General features: G+C 38.3%; 1 protein-coding gene across 1 annotated transcript in view; it reads right to left on the bottom strand.

Annotated features, from left to right (window-relative positions):
• The window catches only part of LOC120768539, a 72,743-nt gene extending 54,271 nt beyond the window's left edge, over positions 1-18,472 (bottom strand). The window contains exon 1 of the mRNA XM_040095276.1: positions 18,216-18,472. Coding sequence (XP_039951210.1) covers positions 18,216-18,259 — 44 coding nt within the window. The 5' untranslated portion in view covers positions 18,260-18,472. The remainder of the gene's footprint in view (positions 1-18,215) is intronic.
• Between the last annotated feature and the right edge of the window lie 1,166 nt (positions 18,473-19,638).

The following is a 19,638-nucleotide window of genomic DNA, read 5'->3' as shown; positions in this document are numbered from 1 at the left end:
CCAACCAAATTTTGTTTAGCAATAAGACCTATTTCTGGCTCAGTGGGTATGTAAATATGCAAAATTGCCGCATTTGGGACGAAGACCAAGCTGAAGAGATTTAAGAGCTGCCATTTCATCCGAAAAAATCAACGGTTTTTTGTGGTGTGCGAGAGCATAACCATCAATGGCGACCGTTATTGCGCAATGATAAGCAACTATTTGATGCCTGAAATTGAAGCTTGTGATCTCGGTGACATTTGGTTTTAACAAGACGGCCCCACTTCCCACACATTGCATCAATTAATAGAATTATTGAGAGAACACTTCAATAGTGTGGGCCGGTTGATTGGCCACCAAGCTCATGTGATATCACACCCTTATATTTTTCTCTGTGTGGATATGTAAAGCTTGAAGTGTATGCGGACAATCCCGCTTCAATTCAAACCTTGAAGCAAAATATCACTGAAATTGGCAAGCTCATCTACTATGAGGTGCTTCTCTACAACCAAACTCTTAATACGAATCTGTACTGTAAATAATTGCACCGTCGGAAGGCAGTAATGGCTCAAAAGTGGCCAGCCTTAGCTTATAAGAAAGAAATTGTGTTTCAATGAACTACGCCAGGCCACACGCATCGATAGTGGCTCGCCAAAAGCTACAACAGCTTGATTGGGAGGTTCTCATGCATGCACCTCATAGTCCGAACCTGGAACCAAGTGGTTCTTATCTCTTTCTGTCAATGATGAATTAATCCTCTGTCGAAAAATTCATGGCAGGAATAGTTTGTGAAAATCGACTGTTCTTTTTTTGCTGGCCGAACTATTCAAATGCGAAGAACTGATAACGAGCATGTAAAGGCTTCTTTGTATATGACGAAGGCATGCTCGACAGTTGGAATTTAAGTATGCTCCGTCCAATCCACAAAATGTAGACCCTCACAATCTGCGTTCCACAATATACGTTCCACAATCTGCGTCCCACAATCTTCATCGTTGGTTTAGCCTCCTCAAAATCGCATATAAGGTTCTATCGAGTGTATTGTGTGAAAGATTAAAGCCCACCGTCAACAAACTGATTGGAACTTGTCAATGTGGCTTCATGCCTCGAAAATCAACAACAGACCAGATATTCACTATGCGCCAAATCTTAGAAAAGACCCGTGAAAAAAGTATAGACACACTCCACCTCGAACTCTTCGCCGCTTTGAAGGCTGCTTTTGACAGCATGAAAAGGTGCTGCCTTTATGTCCCTATGTCTGAATTTGATATTCCCGCAAAACTAATATGGCTGCGTAAACTGACGTTGAGAAATATCAAAAGCTCCGTCAGGATCGGAGAGTTCAATACCAAACGAGGTTTCAGACAAAGCGACTTCTTCAATCTTCCGCTGGAGAAAATAACTCGAACTGAATAGAGGAGGTACAATCTTTGATAAGAGTGTACAACTGGCTGGCGTACGCCGTTGGCATCGACATCATTGGCCATAACAACCGCGCCGTTAGGTCTGCTTTCTCCAGGTTGGACAAATGAGCAAAGTAAAAGGTTCAGCGGAAGATTTACAAGAAACAACAAGACCAAGAAACAACAAGACCAAGAAACAACAAGGAAGACCAAGCCCGCGGTCTACCGAAGAGCCTACAAATGTATGAGAGTTATGATAAAGCATAATTATACGAACGACTACTACAATCGTCAGAATTTAAAACAACCTCTCAGTTTTCTGAGTTTGAGAGAGCTTTTTTAGTATTTAAAAGAATTTGGAAAGCAGTGTGAGTCAGAGTCTATTTCGTGTTGATTTGCTCTGGCATAAAAAGCTTAATAATCTTTGTTAAAGACCTCAATAATCCAATAAATTTTTACATTTCCCTCTAGCCGCAGGGTGAGCAACATGTGCGCAAGTACCTTACTACTCACAAATATCTGCTTGTGAATGTATAAAAAGGAAATAAATTGCGCTACTCGCTATGAATAATCAAAAACATATGAGTACATAAATTGGTTTTGGGGTGTGTCGGCTAACCGAACCAACAAACTTGTAACTTAATGGAGCCGACCACTTTTGTACGTGACAGCTTTCGGCTCAAAATTAGGGTCGTAACATTTTTGCAGCTGAGCCTACGTTATTTACAACTACATACGTGTATATATACTGGCATATATGTACATATTTATGTATTTATCTCATTTATGTTTGTATGTATGCACGCATATATACATACATATGTACATATTTGTGTATGCGCCACTTAGGCAGATACAACCTGTGTTTTGGCTTTGGCAGGCAGTGTTGTGTGCCACATGCATGTGCGCTAGATGGATTTTATACACATATAGACATACACAAAGACATGTTGTTTGTTTGGAGGCATTTGTTTGGACCCAATGTAGCGCTTAAGGCACTTTGCCTCGCGACACGGAAATGCCTGCAGCTGCGGCGTCAAACGGAAGTTGAAAGTGTACGCATCCACAAGTGCTTAAAGCGAAGATGGCCTACATTCAGTAAAATGATACTCGTCTACCCAATAAGCGATAAGGTTGGAGCAAATCTCGAAGACATGGTATTGATTACCATATAAGTGAAGAACTGTTAAACTTAGTTTGTTTGGAGGTATAAAATCCCTAACGTATCTTTTTCTTTTCTCGGTGGTTCAAGTCTCTAACCTCTGGACAAGGTGAAATACCTAGTGCTCAAGTTTGATAGAAAGCTTTCATGGATGTCAAATATTAAGAAGAGACCTGGGAAGGCAAAGGTTGCCTTTTTTTGCTATAGAGGAGCTACAGGGTTTGTGCGGAAAATAATAGGGCTGATTTTCTTCTGTCACGACTATACTTCGGAGCGTGCGCGCACCGACTGGATTCGGTAGAGGGCGTTCCAAGCTAACGAACGAGCGGCTGGTCAGTTGTCTCCGAGCCCCTGGAGAGTTGTGACAAACATTTTCGCGCGACGTGTTCCTGCGAGTGGTGCAAGCCGAAATGCAGCGTTCGTTAGAGCAGAGGTACGCGATTAAATTCGATGTGAGACTCGTTAAATCTGCGACGGAGACGTTTGATATGATCAAGCAGGCTTACCGAGAAGTCTGGTGTCTAGATCCCACGCGGTCTTTCAAGCTGCCAGTTACAGTATTTGTACTATAGAGAATCTGCTCAAATAGCTGATAATGCAGAAAATCACATAAAGAATATGAGAATAATCAAGCGGCAACTAAGCAATAATCTCACATGTCAATGAGTTAGAGAAACAGGGCGGCAGTAAATATGGTTGCTGCCTGAAATCGTCTGAATATATAATATGCTCCTGATGAGATTGCCAATCCGCGTTGTTGACCTAGTCAGAGGTCATAACTTACTGACATCACAAGCGATGCGTATGAGCAATTTTAACGATGACATATGTAGCAAGTTCGGGGAAGTAGGTATAAGGGAGGCTCCTAAGCACATCTTCCGTCCAGCCTTCAGAGTTCAAAGGCTAGGTAAAGTATCCAAATTAGATAACAGGTCTCTATTAAGCTTCATCCTATTTCCTGGCGTAGACACTGCTTACGTGGTTATAGACGAGTTAACAACAGCGCGCCAGTCGTTCCTTTTTTCGCTATTTAGCAACAATTCGAGATACCAAGTGCAGTCAGGTCCATCTCCACCTGATCTCTCCAACAGAGTGGCGGTCTTCCTCTTCCTCTGCTTCAAGCTGGGTGGATTGAATCGAAAACCTTCGAAGTTGGAGTGATTTGTGAGAGTGAGAGATTTGTTTAGGAAAATTGAATCCACGATAGACAATTTATACTAAAAGTTTTCAGTTAGGAATTTTCTGATTTCAATCCGAGCGAGCATATATAAAAGACCCTTTATAGTTTCTAACGAAATATATACTATACAAAAACTATATACCATCATGGTTCACTGGTTATATTTGCAGTATTATAGCGTCACACAGCCATACGCATCTTATATCAACTCTACTGGAGATGTCGGTGAACGCGTGCAATTTGCTAGAAAGGACACAGCAGCCTGACAGCCAGCTATTTCATTATATTGCCTCGCTTTTTGTTTATCATTTCAAATTTTCACCCCCTCACCTACCTCAACGCAACACACTTTCATGCATCCATTTTTCGAAACACTGATGCCGCCTCCGGTCGCACGAAACCCGCCGACACATCCACGCTTTCCAAACACTTTCGCATGAAAAGCGAACGGAAATGAATGAACGTAATGAATACACGGAAATTGAAGGCGCGCACTCAGTAGCAGCGCAGTTTATTAAAAGGCCAAAAATTTAATGAAGCGTAAAGCCGTTGGTGACACCGCGCCCAGCGAACCCAACCAGCCAGCCCAGCAGTCAACAAAAGCGCGGACAATGTAAGGCTGAAGCCAGCGCTATCAGCGATTAAGCAGGTCTTTGGCTGGGTGCACCAATAAAATGGTGGCAGGGACCGGCTATTGGCAGGTGGGTGTGGCTGCTAAACTGGAAAAAATAATAATTAAACAGTGATGGAGAGAAATGCGGTTTATTGTTAAATAACTTGACAATTTCGTGCTGTTTTTAAATTTATTATTAGAATTCCAAAAATAGACACGATGAAGATCTTGTTAATGGCTCTACAGCGTTCCGCATTGACTGTAACATTACGACCTGCTTTATTTTTAAAGAACTATGAACCAATGGGTCCCTCGGCCCATAGAGCACATCAAAAAGTGACTTTTTAGGATGTAACGGCACCTCAACAGTGGCTTGCGGATTATACTCCGCTCAAAAGCACCAATAGCAGCCTCGGTGAGCACCGCATACTATACAGGGTTTGTCCGGAAAGTAATAGGACTGAGTTGATTTAAGAAAAAATTTTGAACCAATCGCACACCTTGCGCTTGCTCAAGTGCTCTGTCACAATGTCAGGTCTGCACAGAAACACGTCACGCGAAAATGTTTGTCCTGACTCGCCAGGTGCTCTGAGACAACTGACCAGCCGCTCGTTCGTTACCTAGGAACGCCCTCTACCGAATCCAGTCGGTGCGCGCACGCTCCGAATTACAGTCGCGGCGGTAGAAAATCAATCATATTACTTTCCAGATAAACCCTGTATCCAGAGTAAACATGATTCAAAATCGAGCCATGGTTACTCTAATTACTTATTCTACTAGGCGATTATGTCGACTCCATATTGAAAAAGCTGCCAACAAGGTGGAGTGCTATCGTCCGATAACTCTCCTCTCCCAGTATGAAGACACTTGAGGCCTTGCTACTCCCGACCTTCACGTACCACCTGAATCTAGCAAAAGCGCCGTTTGTGGCATGGCTTCTGAAAAGTGCACAGCACCAACACAGCACTTAGTGTCACAAACGTTCAGACAGTTCATGTTCTCAACCAAAAAACCACTCTGCTAGAGGATGATCCTCGTAGCTTTAGACTTGCTAAAAGCCTTTGTCAACCGCACAACGCTACTTGAGGACATCAAAAAATCTACGCTCCCACCAGGACTCAAGAGGTGGACTAGGAACTAGGACTACATATGAACTAGCTGAGCGGTTCATAATCATCCGTACTGTTTCTAGATAAAAACTCTAAATTAACAAGAATTTAACAGGGAGTTCCGTTCTTCAACATCTCGAAACTACCTCAACCACCAGAGAGAATTTTTATCACCTCGTACGCTGATGATTGCACAATTATGGCGTTGGGTTATATAATCGATGGCATGTACTTAAAAGCAAACGGCTATCTCTCCGACCTTTCTCGATTCCTCGCTGTACGGAACCTAACACTTTCCCCACTAAATCCACAGCGACCATACTCACAAACTGGATGAAGGAGTACAAACTTGACCTTAATATTGCAGTCGATAGCGTTAAAATTCCTAAAAAATTTTAGGTGTGATATTCGACAGCCTGTACACCTTCACTTCGCTCGCGGTCGTAATGCAAAGCAAAGAGCCGCAAAAACTAGCCGGCAGCACATCGGGAAAAGACAAAGGAACGTTGTTGGCAACATATAAGGCAATCGGTTGGCCGGTCCTTAACTACGCCACACCAATATTATCGCCTGAATGCAGTGAAGCACAGACGAGAAAGCTACAGACATGTCAGAACAATGCACTCCGGACTACAAGAGGCCCTTCATCAACTACATCGACGACATAATATGCCGATCAGACTTCGGACGCAACAAGCTGCCTAGCAATGCCCGCCATTCACAGTGGAGCCATAAACAGCTTCACCGACTCCTTCTCAGTGAATAGCGTACTAGGAGTAAAACCACCACCCATTGCAGGCGAAGAGCTCGAATTGCCAGGGTCACTGCCCAACTTCGTTCTGGATACTGCAGCGGGTTAAACTTCTACTTATCTTGACTCGACCCCGGTATATCAAATATATGTACAGCGAGTAGCGAGCCCCCGCATGATACTAACCACCTTTGCATGCCCAGCTTACGATACAAATCTGTCACCCGTCTCCCATGGTCTGACCCGTCGAAACAGTATGTTTCCTTGAGCTAGAAAAAAAAAGCGTGGTTGTGGACTGGCTTAGCTCATTAAGGAATATTTGTGATCAATTTGTGCAAAATGGGTGAAATGAAATATCAGCAAAGACTTTGTTGGACAACGCTTATAATTAGATAATTTTTTGAACCGATGAACATATATGCTGTCAGCCAATAGAACTTTTTAAACTTCATAGAATTTCGATTGACCTTCCATACGCATCGACTGGATCACTTACATTATGTTAGTGGCTTTGAGAGTACAAAAACGTGGATAATTTTTTTAGCTTCTTTAAAGATAATATAACTTCAAGAATATCTCACTCAATTTACATAAATAAAAATAGACATATTTAAGCAACAATTTTTCTCTTCCTAAAGCTCCTTTAAACAGCCATGTCATTGGCAGTGATGCCACATTTACACAGATTTCTATTTTAACTTTTCTTTTTTCGTGCCAATAAGCTATTCATTAGCCACTTTAGCTCAGCCATAAAGCCGGCGATATTTCCAAGAATCACAATGCGCGCAAATTTAGTGGCGGTAAACAAAAGCCAAATAATGGCGGGGTGACACAGCAGTAAAAATCAGACAAACGAAACGCAAAGTACCACGAATGCCACTAACAGACGACGGACAAAAATTGAAAGGAAATCTGAGCGCGCATGCAAAAAATCGAAACCAATACAAAATAGCAGTGGAACGAGGCAGTTACCCAGAAAGCAAAACGATATGAAATCGTTTTTTTTTTAGAAAAGAGAGTACCATACATGCCTTGAGCCCGCTGACAGTGAGCTCAAATCTATTGAAGAAGTGTAAGCATCAAGCTACTTCCATATTAAACTTGTCTGAATGCCTGACCACAACGGAATCGTTGGAAATTATAAAGCCGATGAGCTTTTAAGAAAAGGCACTCTTAACCAAATTCCATTAGAATGTACAGGGGTTCCCCAGTCTTCGTTCGTTCGGGCGCTGGATCCTCATGCGAGCTCAGCAAGCTTGAACAACAACTAGCACTTGTGGGTTAAGAAAGATTTCTAGTCTAGTGTGGAACGTTAAAGATCCATTGAACTGATAGCTCTTTACAGGGTTCACAGTGAAAGGTATATTTACGGCACACTGTTCCATTGGCATCCACGCGGTGAGGCTGAAGAACCGAATCGAAACTTACGTTTAGATTCTAATTTACTGTAGTTCCGTTAGGATTAAGTGTTTCCGAGTGATCTCTTGAAGACCCGAATCGATTTTTTACAACTAGCAAGTTAAAATAAGAGAAATTCTGAACTCTTGAGTTTCGAAATTTCAGATTAACAAAATGCTTTTGAAGTAGAAAATTTTTCAAATAAGTTAGAGCTATGCTCGTTAGGATCTCCTTCGATAGAAATTTACCCATCACCAGACCTTGATTGAAGGGTATGATTATAAAGAATAAATAAAAGATTAGAATTCTTTAATTTTATAGAAAAAACCTTCAGAATTGCTGGCAAGGAAACCAGTCCCTAAAATTTCGGTATATTCTTACATAAACGGATATTTTTAGTACATTCGAGGTTCGAGGCTGTCTGAAGACTTAAAATGGAATCCAGCTCTGAGTAGTTTCATTTGAAACAAAGGAGTTGAAATGGGTGTTGAGGAAAATGAAAGTGTGGTTTACAACGAACAGACCAAGTGGATAAGAACTTAGGTCCATAAAGTGTTTGGAAGCTTGGTAGAAAGAGAGAGATGCGGTCTGTATCGAAAGGACCAAATGAAAAAGAAGTCGATAAAGGCTTTGGAATCGAATTTTAAAGTATTTTATGGTTATATTTTAACCCTCTAAGGACCTTAAAAGTCAATAATATAAAAATGGACTATGCTTTTCTCTAAAATTATATTACATATGCGAACTCTCTACTTCTCCACCGTGTCATATATCATTTACTAGCTGGGTTACACAACAGCTTCCATTGCAGTTGGCATAAAAATCAAATCCAAAGCTGCCTTTGTGCGCCTTTCAATGAAACAAAAAAATCACTTATAGCATTTCGCGCACTTCCTCTCTCTGCGAGCGGATCAACTTGTCTAAATTGCGCTATCGAGCGCGGAAAGCAATCACACACACAGTCATACATACTGCCATATAATACAATATATGCTTATGGCACCAAAGGCAGGCGTGATACGTCTGTCTAGCGCTGGTTTGAGAAGACGTGCCGCTTAAGTACTAGACAAACAAAGAATATGCCACACACCCATACATACAAACATTTAATGATAATAATCACAGACTAAATTACGTTGAATCAGCGAATATGTAATGATACGAGCCACAATATGGCATATAAAACACACGCACACCCTCATATCCTCCGATATAATCAGGGGTATTGTCGCCATCATAAAAAAATTGTAATGTTGCATGAAATGAGGCAAACGAGCAGTTGGTGACTTTATGGCCATGGAAGTATCATGAAAGAATAACCAAGTGGTTGTAAAAAATCGTATTTTATTGTTGCAAGGACATTCAATTAAATTGTTGCTGCGATTTCTCTAGCAATTGCACAAAGCAACGGAGCGCAGAAATCAAAAAGTACTGCTAATGTGAGGGAGGAGGATGTGGAGTTGCTTGCACTGACTGCTGCATAAATATTTGATTATAGTCGTTCAGTTTTATTTTAAGGATATCTTTAATCGTGTATTAAATCCATTTCCTTTAATATGTGTGGACTTAGTAGGCAGCTGAGTGTAAAAAGATACTCTCTTATTTGCATAAAATGGCCCGATCAAAATAATATCAAATTTGTGGTACTAAACACTTTGAGTGATAGAAATATAGTATATCGATTAGAAACGGCCAACAAAAGTGCTGTAAAGGATCTAAGCTAAATTAAAAGGGAATGTATATATATACTATATATATTCATTTCCAAAGCAACAACAACAAGACTTTGTTTTCTAGATTGAAAAATTAAGGCTTGAAAAAAAGGATTTAAATAATTTTTTCAAAAAACATTTTTGTTCATACTTCTTCATATATTACTAATTATAAAAAAATAGTGTTATACCTAACGGGTGATCCAAGTAGAGGTACTTTTTGGTTCAGTATTTTTTGGTAATTCATCATGTAAATACTTACGCCTGAACAACATTTACAAATCGTTTAACTTTATTATGGAAATTCACGTTTTGTAAATAATTTGCTTTGCGCGCTTCGCTCAACTTATAGTCAACATAATCGGCCTACGGAGCATACTAGTCGCAAAACCACCATGGATAATATTCGAACGAATAGACCACGTACAGCACGCAGTGAAGAAAATATAGCAGCTGTAGCTGAGAGTGTACACGAAGACCTTGGAGAGTCGATTCGACAACGTTCGCAGAAAGTGACACTGAGGTATGGAACGATTTGTCGCATTTTACGTCGATATCTTAAATTGAAAACGTACAAATCACAGATTCGGCACGAACTGAAGCCGCTCGACCTTTCTACCGACATCGCTTCGCTCTAAGGGCTCTTGAAAAGTTCTAGAGACATAGCTTCGCTCTAAGACCTCTTGGAAAGTTCTTGAAAAGTGACTCAATGAGTATGTAAATAAGTAAAATTGCATTATTTGGGACGAAAAACAACCTGAAAAGATTCTAGAGCTGCTAGTTCACCCAGAGAACAACGGTTTGGTCATCGGTCCAAATTTCTTCAAATATGATGTCGGGGAAAACGAAACCGTCAATGGCGACCTTTATCGCGCCATGCTAACCGACTACTCGATGCCTGAAATTGAAGCTCGTGATCTCGGCGACACACACATCGCATCAATCAATGACTTTATTGAAAGAACAATTTGATTAGCAGATAGTTTCACATTTTGAGGCGGTCGATTGGCCTAAATCGTGTGATATTACACCGTTAGACTTTTTCCTGTGGGGATATGTGAAGTACTAAGTCCATGCGGACTCCAAATGCTCGAACCAGTCAACGAACGATATGAATGGATAGACGCAGCCAACCTTTGAAACAGATAATCTTCAAAAAACCAATGCCGAAGAATATTCTTTCGAATGATGATATACATTCCACATTAAATTTGAAGTTTCTCTATTTTTTCTTTAAAGATCTAGGGATCCTCGAATAAGACCACCCTTTATGAACAGATTTCTGATATTTGGAGCGTTCGTTAGTGAAAAAATCTTTCAAATAATCTCTTCAATTGGAAAATGTACTCCGGAAAATCAGGATATTTTATACTTTTATTGAGATCATGTGGGGTACCCATAGACACCCATTCTATGATGGTTACTATATAAAGTTAAACTTCAAAATTAAAACATAAGCAGTAATATTCCAAAATCGACTCACAAAAACCTCACTTAGAACCAAAATTAATTAAAAGCTCAGTGTTTTCAGTTCGGTTCGCCCATAGTTCTAAAGTGTGCTCACTCAAGAAGAGTTCTCATCCAGAAGTTATTCACAAGTCATGATAAAAAGCAGGATCGCGATTTCGAATTAGAAACTTACTACCATATCAACTTTGTTCACTTTGTTATATTACGTATTTCCTCAATAACTAGTTTGCTACAAATCTAGCTTGAATCTGCTTTAGAAATGTGCGCTGGAAACACTGCATTACTGTGGTAACAGTTTTCTGAAGATGATTTGCCAGAGTACTCGATTAGAACTCATACCACTTTAATTACTCCTTCTGCTAAGGTCACCATCCGCCGCCAGGTTACACCAGCATCGAAATAAATTTCAAAATTTGGGCTTAGAGTCCAAACTTAGTGCATGCCGAAGTCTACGCTACTTCTGTTCAGTGAAAATAATATGCATCGATTGATCAATTAATATCACTTTTTCACTAAAGAATACAGTGCCAGCTAACCGGTTCTAAGTATAATCTAGTCTAGAGAATTCCAATATTTACGATGATGTCTTGACGGCTATAGTAATCCATATTTTACAGTTTTCCTTTGGTTTCGTGCCAATAATATTGATGTCAAAGATGATCCAAGCATTGGAAAGCCAAATGTTGAAAATATGTATAAAATAATAGAACTTATCCTGTAAGCGCGGTTTTAATTTCCCTGGAGCTAAAAATTGTACAAAACAACCTTGGAACCGTTTATCTAAGACTGGATATAAAAGGCAACTTGATATATGGGTGAAATCAACCTCATGTACCTAATTTCCATCTGAGAATCGCTGCTGAATAGCAAAAAAATCGGTTCGTTTCCGCAGTTGTTACTGCTGAAAAGTGGATAAGTTACGACAATTTTATCCGAAGACGACCGTGGTCGAATCTCTGTAAGTCGACGCAGGCGGTATTCAAGCCTTAAAGGAAACTGTTGCATATGAGGAGAGGAACCATCAAAATTATTATTTTGTGGCTAAAGCTGGAGCTCATTCAGAAGATCGGAGGAATTTAAGAGTTTTCTTATGTAAAATTACTTATTCGGAACACTCAGATTTGGGCGATGATTTTTTTTTACGGCACAATGTGAGGTTTCAGGTGTCATCTAATACATAACTAAGTTTAGGTTTATGTCTGGAACGTATCTTACGAATGGAATCAAAATACTTGGAATTTAAACTTTCGATATGAAATATTCTTATGGCTAAGACAATATAGTGCAGACACCTATACGGCTTTCAGGAAACTCAATGAAGTTAGTATCATTTTATTTAGAACCAAAATGAAACTGAATGAAAAACCTGGAGCTTTAGTATGAACTCGACTTAAATCAAATGAACACAGATCTAAACAATAAATTTGATAATATTTGCTTATTTTTCCATAATACTATGTATGAATAACGAATTATTTGAAATAGACGACCTGATAACTTAATAATTCTGAACCCCTATCCACAAACAAGCCTCAGCCAAATGACCAACACCCAGAAACTTTAATTAAACCAAGTGATGCTATTTTTTAATCAATTCAGAAAATAAACATTCCCACCCGAAGGAAATTACACACATTTACCGTTAAACAAAAGAAGAGGAAAGCAAGGGCAAATAAAATATCAGCAAGAAAAAACCATTATTAAAAGCAAAGCAAAAGCAACTGTTGGTCATTTCGCTTGCCGTGTGTAAACAAAGTGAAATAAAATACAACTGTAAATTTAAAAACCAAAAACAACAATAAAATCAAAATGAATAAAATAGTTATAAAATGTTGCGAACACAAACGATAATAGTAGCGTTGAAGCCGGTTGTATGCATACTATTTTGAGCAGGTGTGAGCTCAGGCAGTGAGTAAAGCCGACACACCGTAGGGAAGCGCGCTCAAAGGAACCGAGCACAAGCGGACGGGCAGGGCAGTGCGGGATGATGCAGAACACACTCGAAGTCAGTGAAACATGTAAGCTGATAACGGTGAAAAAAAGAAAATAAAATGCATAGGTACCATTAAAAGGTGAGCAACGGTAAAACTATGTGTGGCGTATGTGTCTACATAGCAGGTGTGTGCACCTGTGTGTGGTGTAGGTGGAGTGAGTTGTGTGTTCTCGGTAAAAATTCCCACTAAATGGGAAAAAATGCCAGCGTAAATAGTTAAAAAACATGAATGTGTAATGAAACACAAAATGGTAAAACAAAAGCACACAAATATATTGTAATATTTGAAAGGAAAACATGAAAACAGTGTAAAAAGCTCTGCGGTTTTGCGGTTCTGTGCACTGAGCTAGCGTTATGTACCCATATGATCGCTTGTACATTTGCTGTTTTTACATAGCGACCGAATGTAAACGTGTGGTTTGTGTGCCCAATAGGAAAATTATAGAGTGTAAAAGATGTGATGAGAAAAAATAAGAAAATATACAATTTTAATGTAATGTAATAGTTGCAACAAAAGAAAGCAAATGAAAAATAACTATCAATTACCATATGAGCTTTCAAATTTTCATTAATATTTTACAAATATTGAAGACACTAATTTTGAAGCTTTCAAAATATATTACAAATAAAAAGCTTTCACATGAGCTTTCGAGCTTTCAAAATAAATTACTAGTATAAGGACATTAATTATTAAGCTTTCATACGAGCTTTCAATTTTTCAAAATATATTACAAATATCAAGCTTTCATATGATCTTTCGAGCTTTCAAAATATATTGCTAATATAATGCTACTCCAATCCTTGCGAGAAATTTTGGAAGATCTTTCTAGCCACTTCTGTTTGAAATATTTTTAAAGCTAAATCATAGTAAATGCAATTTTTTTCAAACTTTTTCCGGCCAGTAATGCCTTGAAACCAAATCCGTCTTTCAGAAAAAAATTCAAAACTTTGTCAAAAAATCACGCGAGTACTTCATTACCACGCGCCTTAGGGAAAGCACTATCATAAGCCAAAAAGTTGAAGATTAGTGAAAAAAAATGTTTAATAAAATTTTTAATAGAGTTTATCCTAACACAATTATCAGTGTATCTTCAACCAGTTTTAAAAATATTGTACCAAAAAGAGTCGATTAACGAGTCGTATAAAGATTACAATAACTGGATCTCGAACTCAAAATGGCTTCCCCGAAATATGTTCTCAACAAATATTTAAAGCGGCTTCTAGGCTAGTCCTCATCTACGTGAACTACCTTAGACAAAGCCATGTTCCAAAGGCTTGGAGACTGATTAAGGTAGCGTTTATACGGAGGTTCGAAAAACGCTTTCACGTCGGCGCCAAGACTTTCAGGCTCATTAGCATATCTTCGTTTCTGTTGAAAATGTTAGAGAGTTGGTGAGACTCGGATCTGTATGTACATTTAGAACGGAATTTCGAAGTGTAAGCTGTTAAGGGTTTGTCTACATCAAAAACATGCCGGTCGACATTACTTTGCACGATGTAGTGCCATGGCTGCAATGAGTTCTTATACACAAAGAATTTGCTGTAGGCACCTTTCTCGACATCGACCAATGTGATGCGGTGTTAAACCGCTCGAAAAGTTTGAGGTGGAATTGAGACTAAAGCATCTCATTTGTAGTCTTCGTTGCGACAGAACGGTCGCAGCAGAGTGGGATAGGACACACCGCAGAGCAGGGTATATTTTTCAGTGCTTTGATCTTGGTTATCGACCTACTTAAAGGGAGTAAAGAAATCATCGATTGGCTAAAACTACCGAAGAGAATTAAAAGGGAAAAAAAGATGGTATTTTGGAAGTGGTGAAGTCGCTGAAGCAGAGACATAGTGTGATTTTTTATGAATTAAAGGGGAGAAGTAGGTGGAGAAGAAACGTATTGAGCTTCTTTACGGATGGGTCGAATCATCTTTAAGAAGATCTCCGACAATCTTAGTTTTAAGCTACCAGATTACTGTAGTGTCTTTCAGGCAGAAGTGAATGCTATTAAGGAAGCCTTCTTGCTCCGAAGTGAAGCTTCTTTTAGGTAGGTGTGCATTCACTACGACAACAAAGCGGCAATACTGACATTGATCCCACAAACTGTGCACTCAAAGTTAGTCAATGAGTGTCTCAGCTCATTATCATCAAGATATTTCATTATCAGAATCATTTGGGGACCTGAACCTAGCGGAATAGCCAGAAACCACATTGATAGAGTAGAACGTTGGAGATCTGCTCAACTAATTGTCCTTAGCAAAGTTTATCTTACATCAATCTTAGGAGTTCTTACTGCACATTGTCCAATAAACATGCATTATGTAAGGCTTAAAAACCAGTACGACGGAAACTGTCAAAATGGTATGCAAAAAGTGAGTTGGAAACATTCATGCATTTTCTTCTTCATTGTCCAGCTTTTGCTGTTTGAAGCTGAAACGTCTCGACAGGCTTTCCTTCGACGAAACAGAACTTAACCGAAACTGGCTTTACCCCCCTCAAAAAATTTTTTTAAGGGTTCAAAGCGCGATTTATGACAGTTTTTATGATCAGCTTTATAGAAGTTCTAGTTACTATGAAAGATCGGCTATAAGCTGTCCCAGTGAGATTCCGTTTAGGAGCCTTCTTATAATCTAAGCTAGCCTAACCTTTCCCGATAACTACAACTTGAATATTTTTGAATTTATCAGTTTCTATAAATTTTCCTACTAGGCCGTTACCTACAAACCTTTACGTTTCGTATTGATTGATAGCTCTATGAATGCCGGCCACAAAAAATCATCACCATCAATGCTGGTTGGTGGTGAATTAAGCGCCAGCAATTGTGTGTTTAAAAGCATTTTGCGTCACTTTGCTGATGCCACATCAATACAGTCAATTGCTTTGCAACCAACGAAGAACAATTGTTGTTGTTCAATCATACAAATGTACATAAATACTTGTAGTTTTTCGCTACATATAGAGGCTTACAAATGAATGTGCAGAAAAATTATGTGGGCAGTAATAACGTGAGAGTAAGGCATATACTCATGAAATAATTGTAGACTAGTTTCACAGCAGATTGAATAAGGACGCTGTGCTTTATAAAGTGGAAAATTATTACTTTTTATGGTAAATAGATTTTTAAGAGTTCATAAATATAGGTCAAAATAGAGATAGAGATATAGTTAGAGGTAGAGATAGAGCGAGAGGGAGAGAAAGATATAGCACTTACTACAAGTATCAGGAGCTTGGCGTGGTTTTGTCAGGCATAAATCTCTTATCAGATGTTATTGTGTCTATTTTGTATAATATATATTAAGTTTATTTTTTTTAAACCGTTGAAGATATATGAGTTCCTGGGTAAAAAAAAGTTCGTATGTTGCTTGAAAACCACTATATAATTTAGAAAAATACTTCTGGTTCTAAGATAACCCTTTTAGAAGCCTGAAGTATATCAAAGCAGACCAAACACTCATACTTTGGACAAATATGTATATCCAATTGCAGGTCTAAATACTTCTTTGTTAAGCCAGTAGAAATAATTAAGAAAGGAGAGCTCGAAAAGACTCTCGATCGCAAGCGGCCACCCTTTAGCCATCTCTTGGGTTGTCCTTTGATTTTAATAGCTCCTCCATCAACTGTGAGCCAATGTAGTGTCTTTCAAGTGAAGGTGGCTGGTGTAAAGATATCAGACGATGTAGTGCTTCGAAGTGGAACTTCCTTCAGAAAGGTGTGCATTCATTCCAATAGCGGCAATATTGGCTTTCAGCTGGCCGACTCTGTGATCAATAGCCAATCAAAGACTGCATAACCCGACTAGCAATTGCCAAAGATGTATAGATGAAAGCGAAGCAGAATCATCTATTCACTTCCATCTCTGTTATCTAGCTTTTTCTAAACCAAGAGTGAAGTAGTATCTCAGTAGATACACTTCCACCGAACCTAGCGAGTTATCTGGGATTGACATTCCCTGCCTTTGTGGTGAGCTCAGAACGCTTCGTCAATCTATGAGGATTCGATGATCCACTTTTAGGACTTTTTGGATAACATAAGAGGCAACGTTCAGAACTGGCCAAGTGAGAAGTACAACTCTTCAAACTAAGAACGTCCAAATACTCTTTTTACGGTGGGTAATACTTCCAATTAACTTCTTGTGTGGGGTATACTTATTTAAGTCCTAGGGATTATAGTCATGAATATAACAAAACTGACTGAGCTTTTCAACCAATTTAGATATTGAAAAATCTTTAATCCTATGTTAGGTAGGCTATATTGGACTTAAAACCTTTTTAGCTTCCCAAAGAACTCGAGAATTGGAAATAAGCTGATATAAACTGATTTTGTGTTCCATCATCACCACTTTTAAAAGGATTTTAAGATGTACAGCTTCATTGGAGAGCCAAGAACATCAAAACTCCAACATTTCAGACCCAAGAACAGCAAACCTTTAACATTTCCGAATTTTAGGGAAGACGATATTTCTTCTGGTAGAAGATTTTAAAAATCTTTTATGCTTTTAGAAGTCGACAGCAAAATTTGGAGACAGAAAACTATGAACTTTGCAGATGAACTTTGGACAGTACTTTTGTCTGCAGCAGTACTGTCACCGCTGTTAATGCCGATAACATCGACAAAACCAAGAAAATAGTGATTGAAAAACGTCGTGTTAGCATCAGATAGATAGCAGAAGATCTCATCATCACTTATGGACTTATCAATTCATTATATTTTGATTAAAGTTTTGGGTATGAATCATGTCAATGCTAGAATCGTACGTTAAAATGTAGTTCTTGGTCAGTCCGAGTATTCTGAATAGTTAATATACAATCACAGTTTCCATGAATTTATGTCCATTTGAGCATAATTAAAATTTAAAATATCACAACATCACTTTTCATCGATACAATATAGAGTCATGTTTGGATATACCCTAAAAAATTTAGACCACAAATTATCGTTAGTCTCTTTGTAAAAAGAGACCTTTGGTGGACCCAAACTACCATAACATGAATGACATTGCTGGTATCAACTCAATTTCTTTTCGGAGAATGACAGAACCAGTACCGAATCATTCATAATTTCGTCTACATACGAAACAGTGCTGCAAAAGTTGCGCTAGATGACTTCCAGGTAAGTTGAAAGAAACTAAAATGGCTTAACTCTCATTAAGTCTAATTGAAAAGGGTGATTACATAGCTCATTAAAAAATCTAATAATGCGGTACACAAAGTCACGCAGAACGAAGGCATCACTTTTGCAGCGCCTTTTGAAGGTATTACTTGTGAGAGCGGCACTTAAATGCCCACACTTACGCAGCTAAAAGCTGCTATAACGCACACACACACACACACACAAATATGATGCCAACAACGTCAGCGCACTATTTTACAAACGGGGAGTATCATAAAGAAAGTAGCTGAAAATAAAAGCGACAACAAAAGCTGGCAAATAGTAAGTATTTCCGCGACGCCACTCACCTTATGCCACCCACATTGAGTATAATCCGATTTTCGCCATCCATGTTGTAAAGCGTAATCTGGCAGCAGCAGCATTCGCTTGCGCTCCTCCGCCGCTTAAGCAGCCGCAGCTAACTTATGCATTCCTCGAAATTGCACTCGCCGTTTTTATTACGTATACGCCAAGGTGGTCCGTTGGTTTTAGTGTAAATGTAAGTTTAAAAAGCCTTTTTGAGATTTTTCTACTTTTTATATATTTTTTGAAGTATGTAATTTACCGTTAACACTTTCTTTGTGACATAATTTTTTTGCTACTTTTTATTGCACTTCACCACTTTTCAAAGCTTTTCCTTTTAACTTTCACTTTATGTTGATGGCGCAATTCCGCTTACTTTTCCACTTTACGCTTTGCTAGTGCTAGTTTTTCATTAGTTGCGGCATAAGCGCAACGTTTCTAAACATTTTTTTCGACTTCCGGTATACTTTGTATGAACTTGTTATATTATTAATGCTTTTATTATATTTATTTTCTTTTTGTTTATTATTTTCGAATTTCAGAATTTTCTCCAAGAAAACACTCACTATCGTTTTTATTTTTTAGTCACATATTTTGCTTTCTTATTTTTAAAAATTTCAGATTCTCTATTTTTGTTTTGCATACTTGAGCTTTGGCTGCATTTTAATAATTTTTTGTTGGCCTTAGTATTTTAATTTTTTAGTAAGAAAAGCATTGATTTATTTACGTCACCTTCTTTGCTTAGGCTTTTCACAAACTTCTGCATCGATTTTTTATGCATCGAGCATTTTTAGGACACTTTTAATTTATTTTCTTTTTGTTTCTTTTTTTAGTATTGGCTGTTGACTTTATATTAAAAAAAATTATTCTGGCCTTTTGGTCACCTTTTTTGCTTCGAGTTTCTGAAAACTTTTATAAGACATTATTTTCTTTTCAAGCATTACTTTAAAATTCATAAAAATATTTAAATTTGAGAGTTTATGCTGCTTACCAATAATTATGGGATACCGGTAGTAATAATAAAGATAATCGTAAAGCAATGTCCCCACTTATTAGTATACATATAACATAAAGTATAAAAGAGATAGCAACTAACCCTGATAAGCAAAAGGAAGTAGCACCTGGAACACCTTCAGCATACAGACCTCTATGTATGCTAGGTATAGCAGGAAAAGTAAACGACTGTTGCCTTGTTCGTTATGCAGACGATTTCGCCGTCATCTTAACCCAAACAACAACAAGATTGGATTCACACAGCCTAATAATAATTTTTTTTCATTGAGTTATAAAATTCATAAGAAATAAAAAATTTTCCCAAAAATAATCAAACTTTAACTGTTAATATCTTTTAAACAGTTTACAATTAATGTAATTAGTAACACAACTAGTGCGATTTAGATTAGTTTTGGACTAGTTTCTAAAATGTAG

The sequence above is a fragment of the Bactrocera tryoni genome, chromosome 2, assembly GCF_016617805.1.
Source record: "Bactrocera tryoni isolate S06 chromosome 2, CSIRO_BtryS06_freeze2, whole genome shotgun sequence".
NCBI lineage: Eukaryota > Metazoa > Arthropoda > Insecta > Diptera > Tephritidae > Bactrocera > Bactrocera tryoni.
The sequence above is the reverse complement of the archived record's forward strand: the minus strand, read 5'-3'. Positions and strand labels throughout refer to the sequence as shown.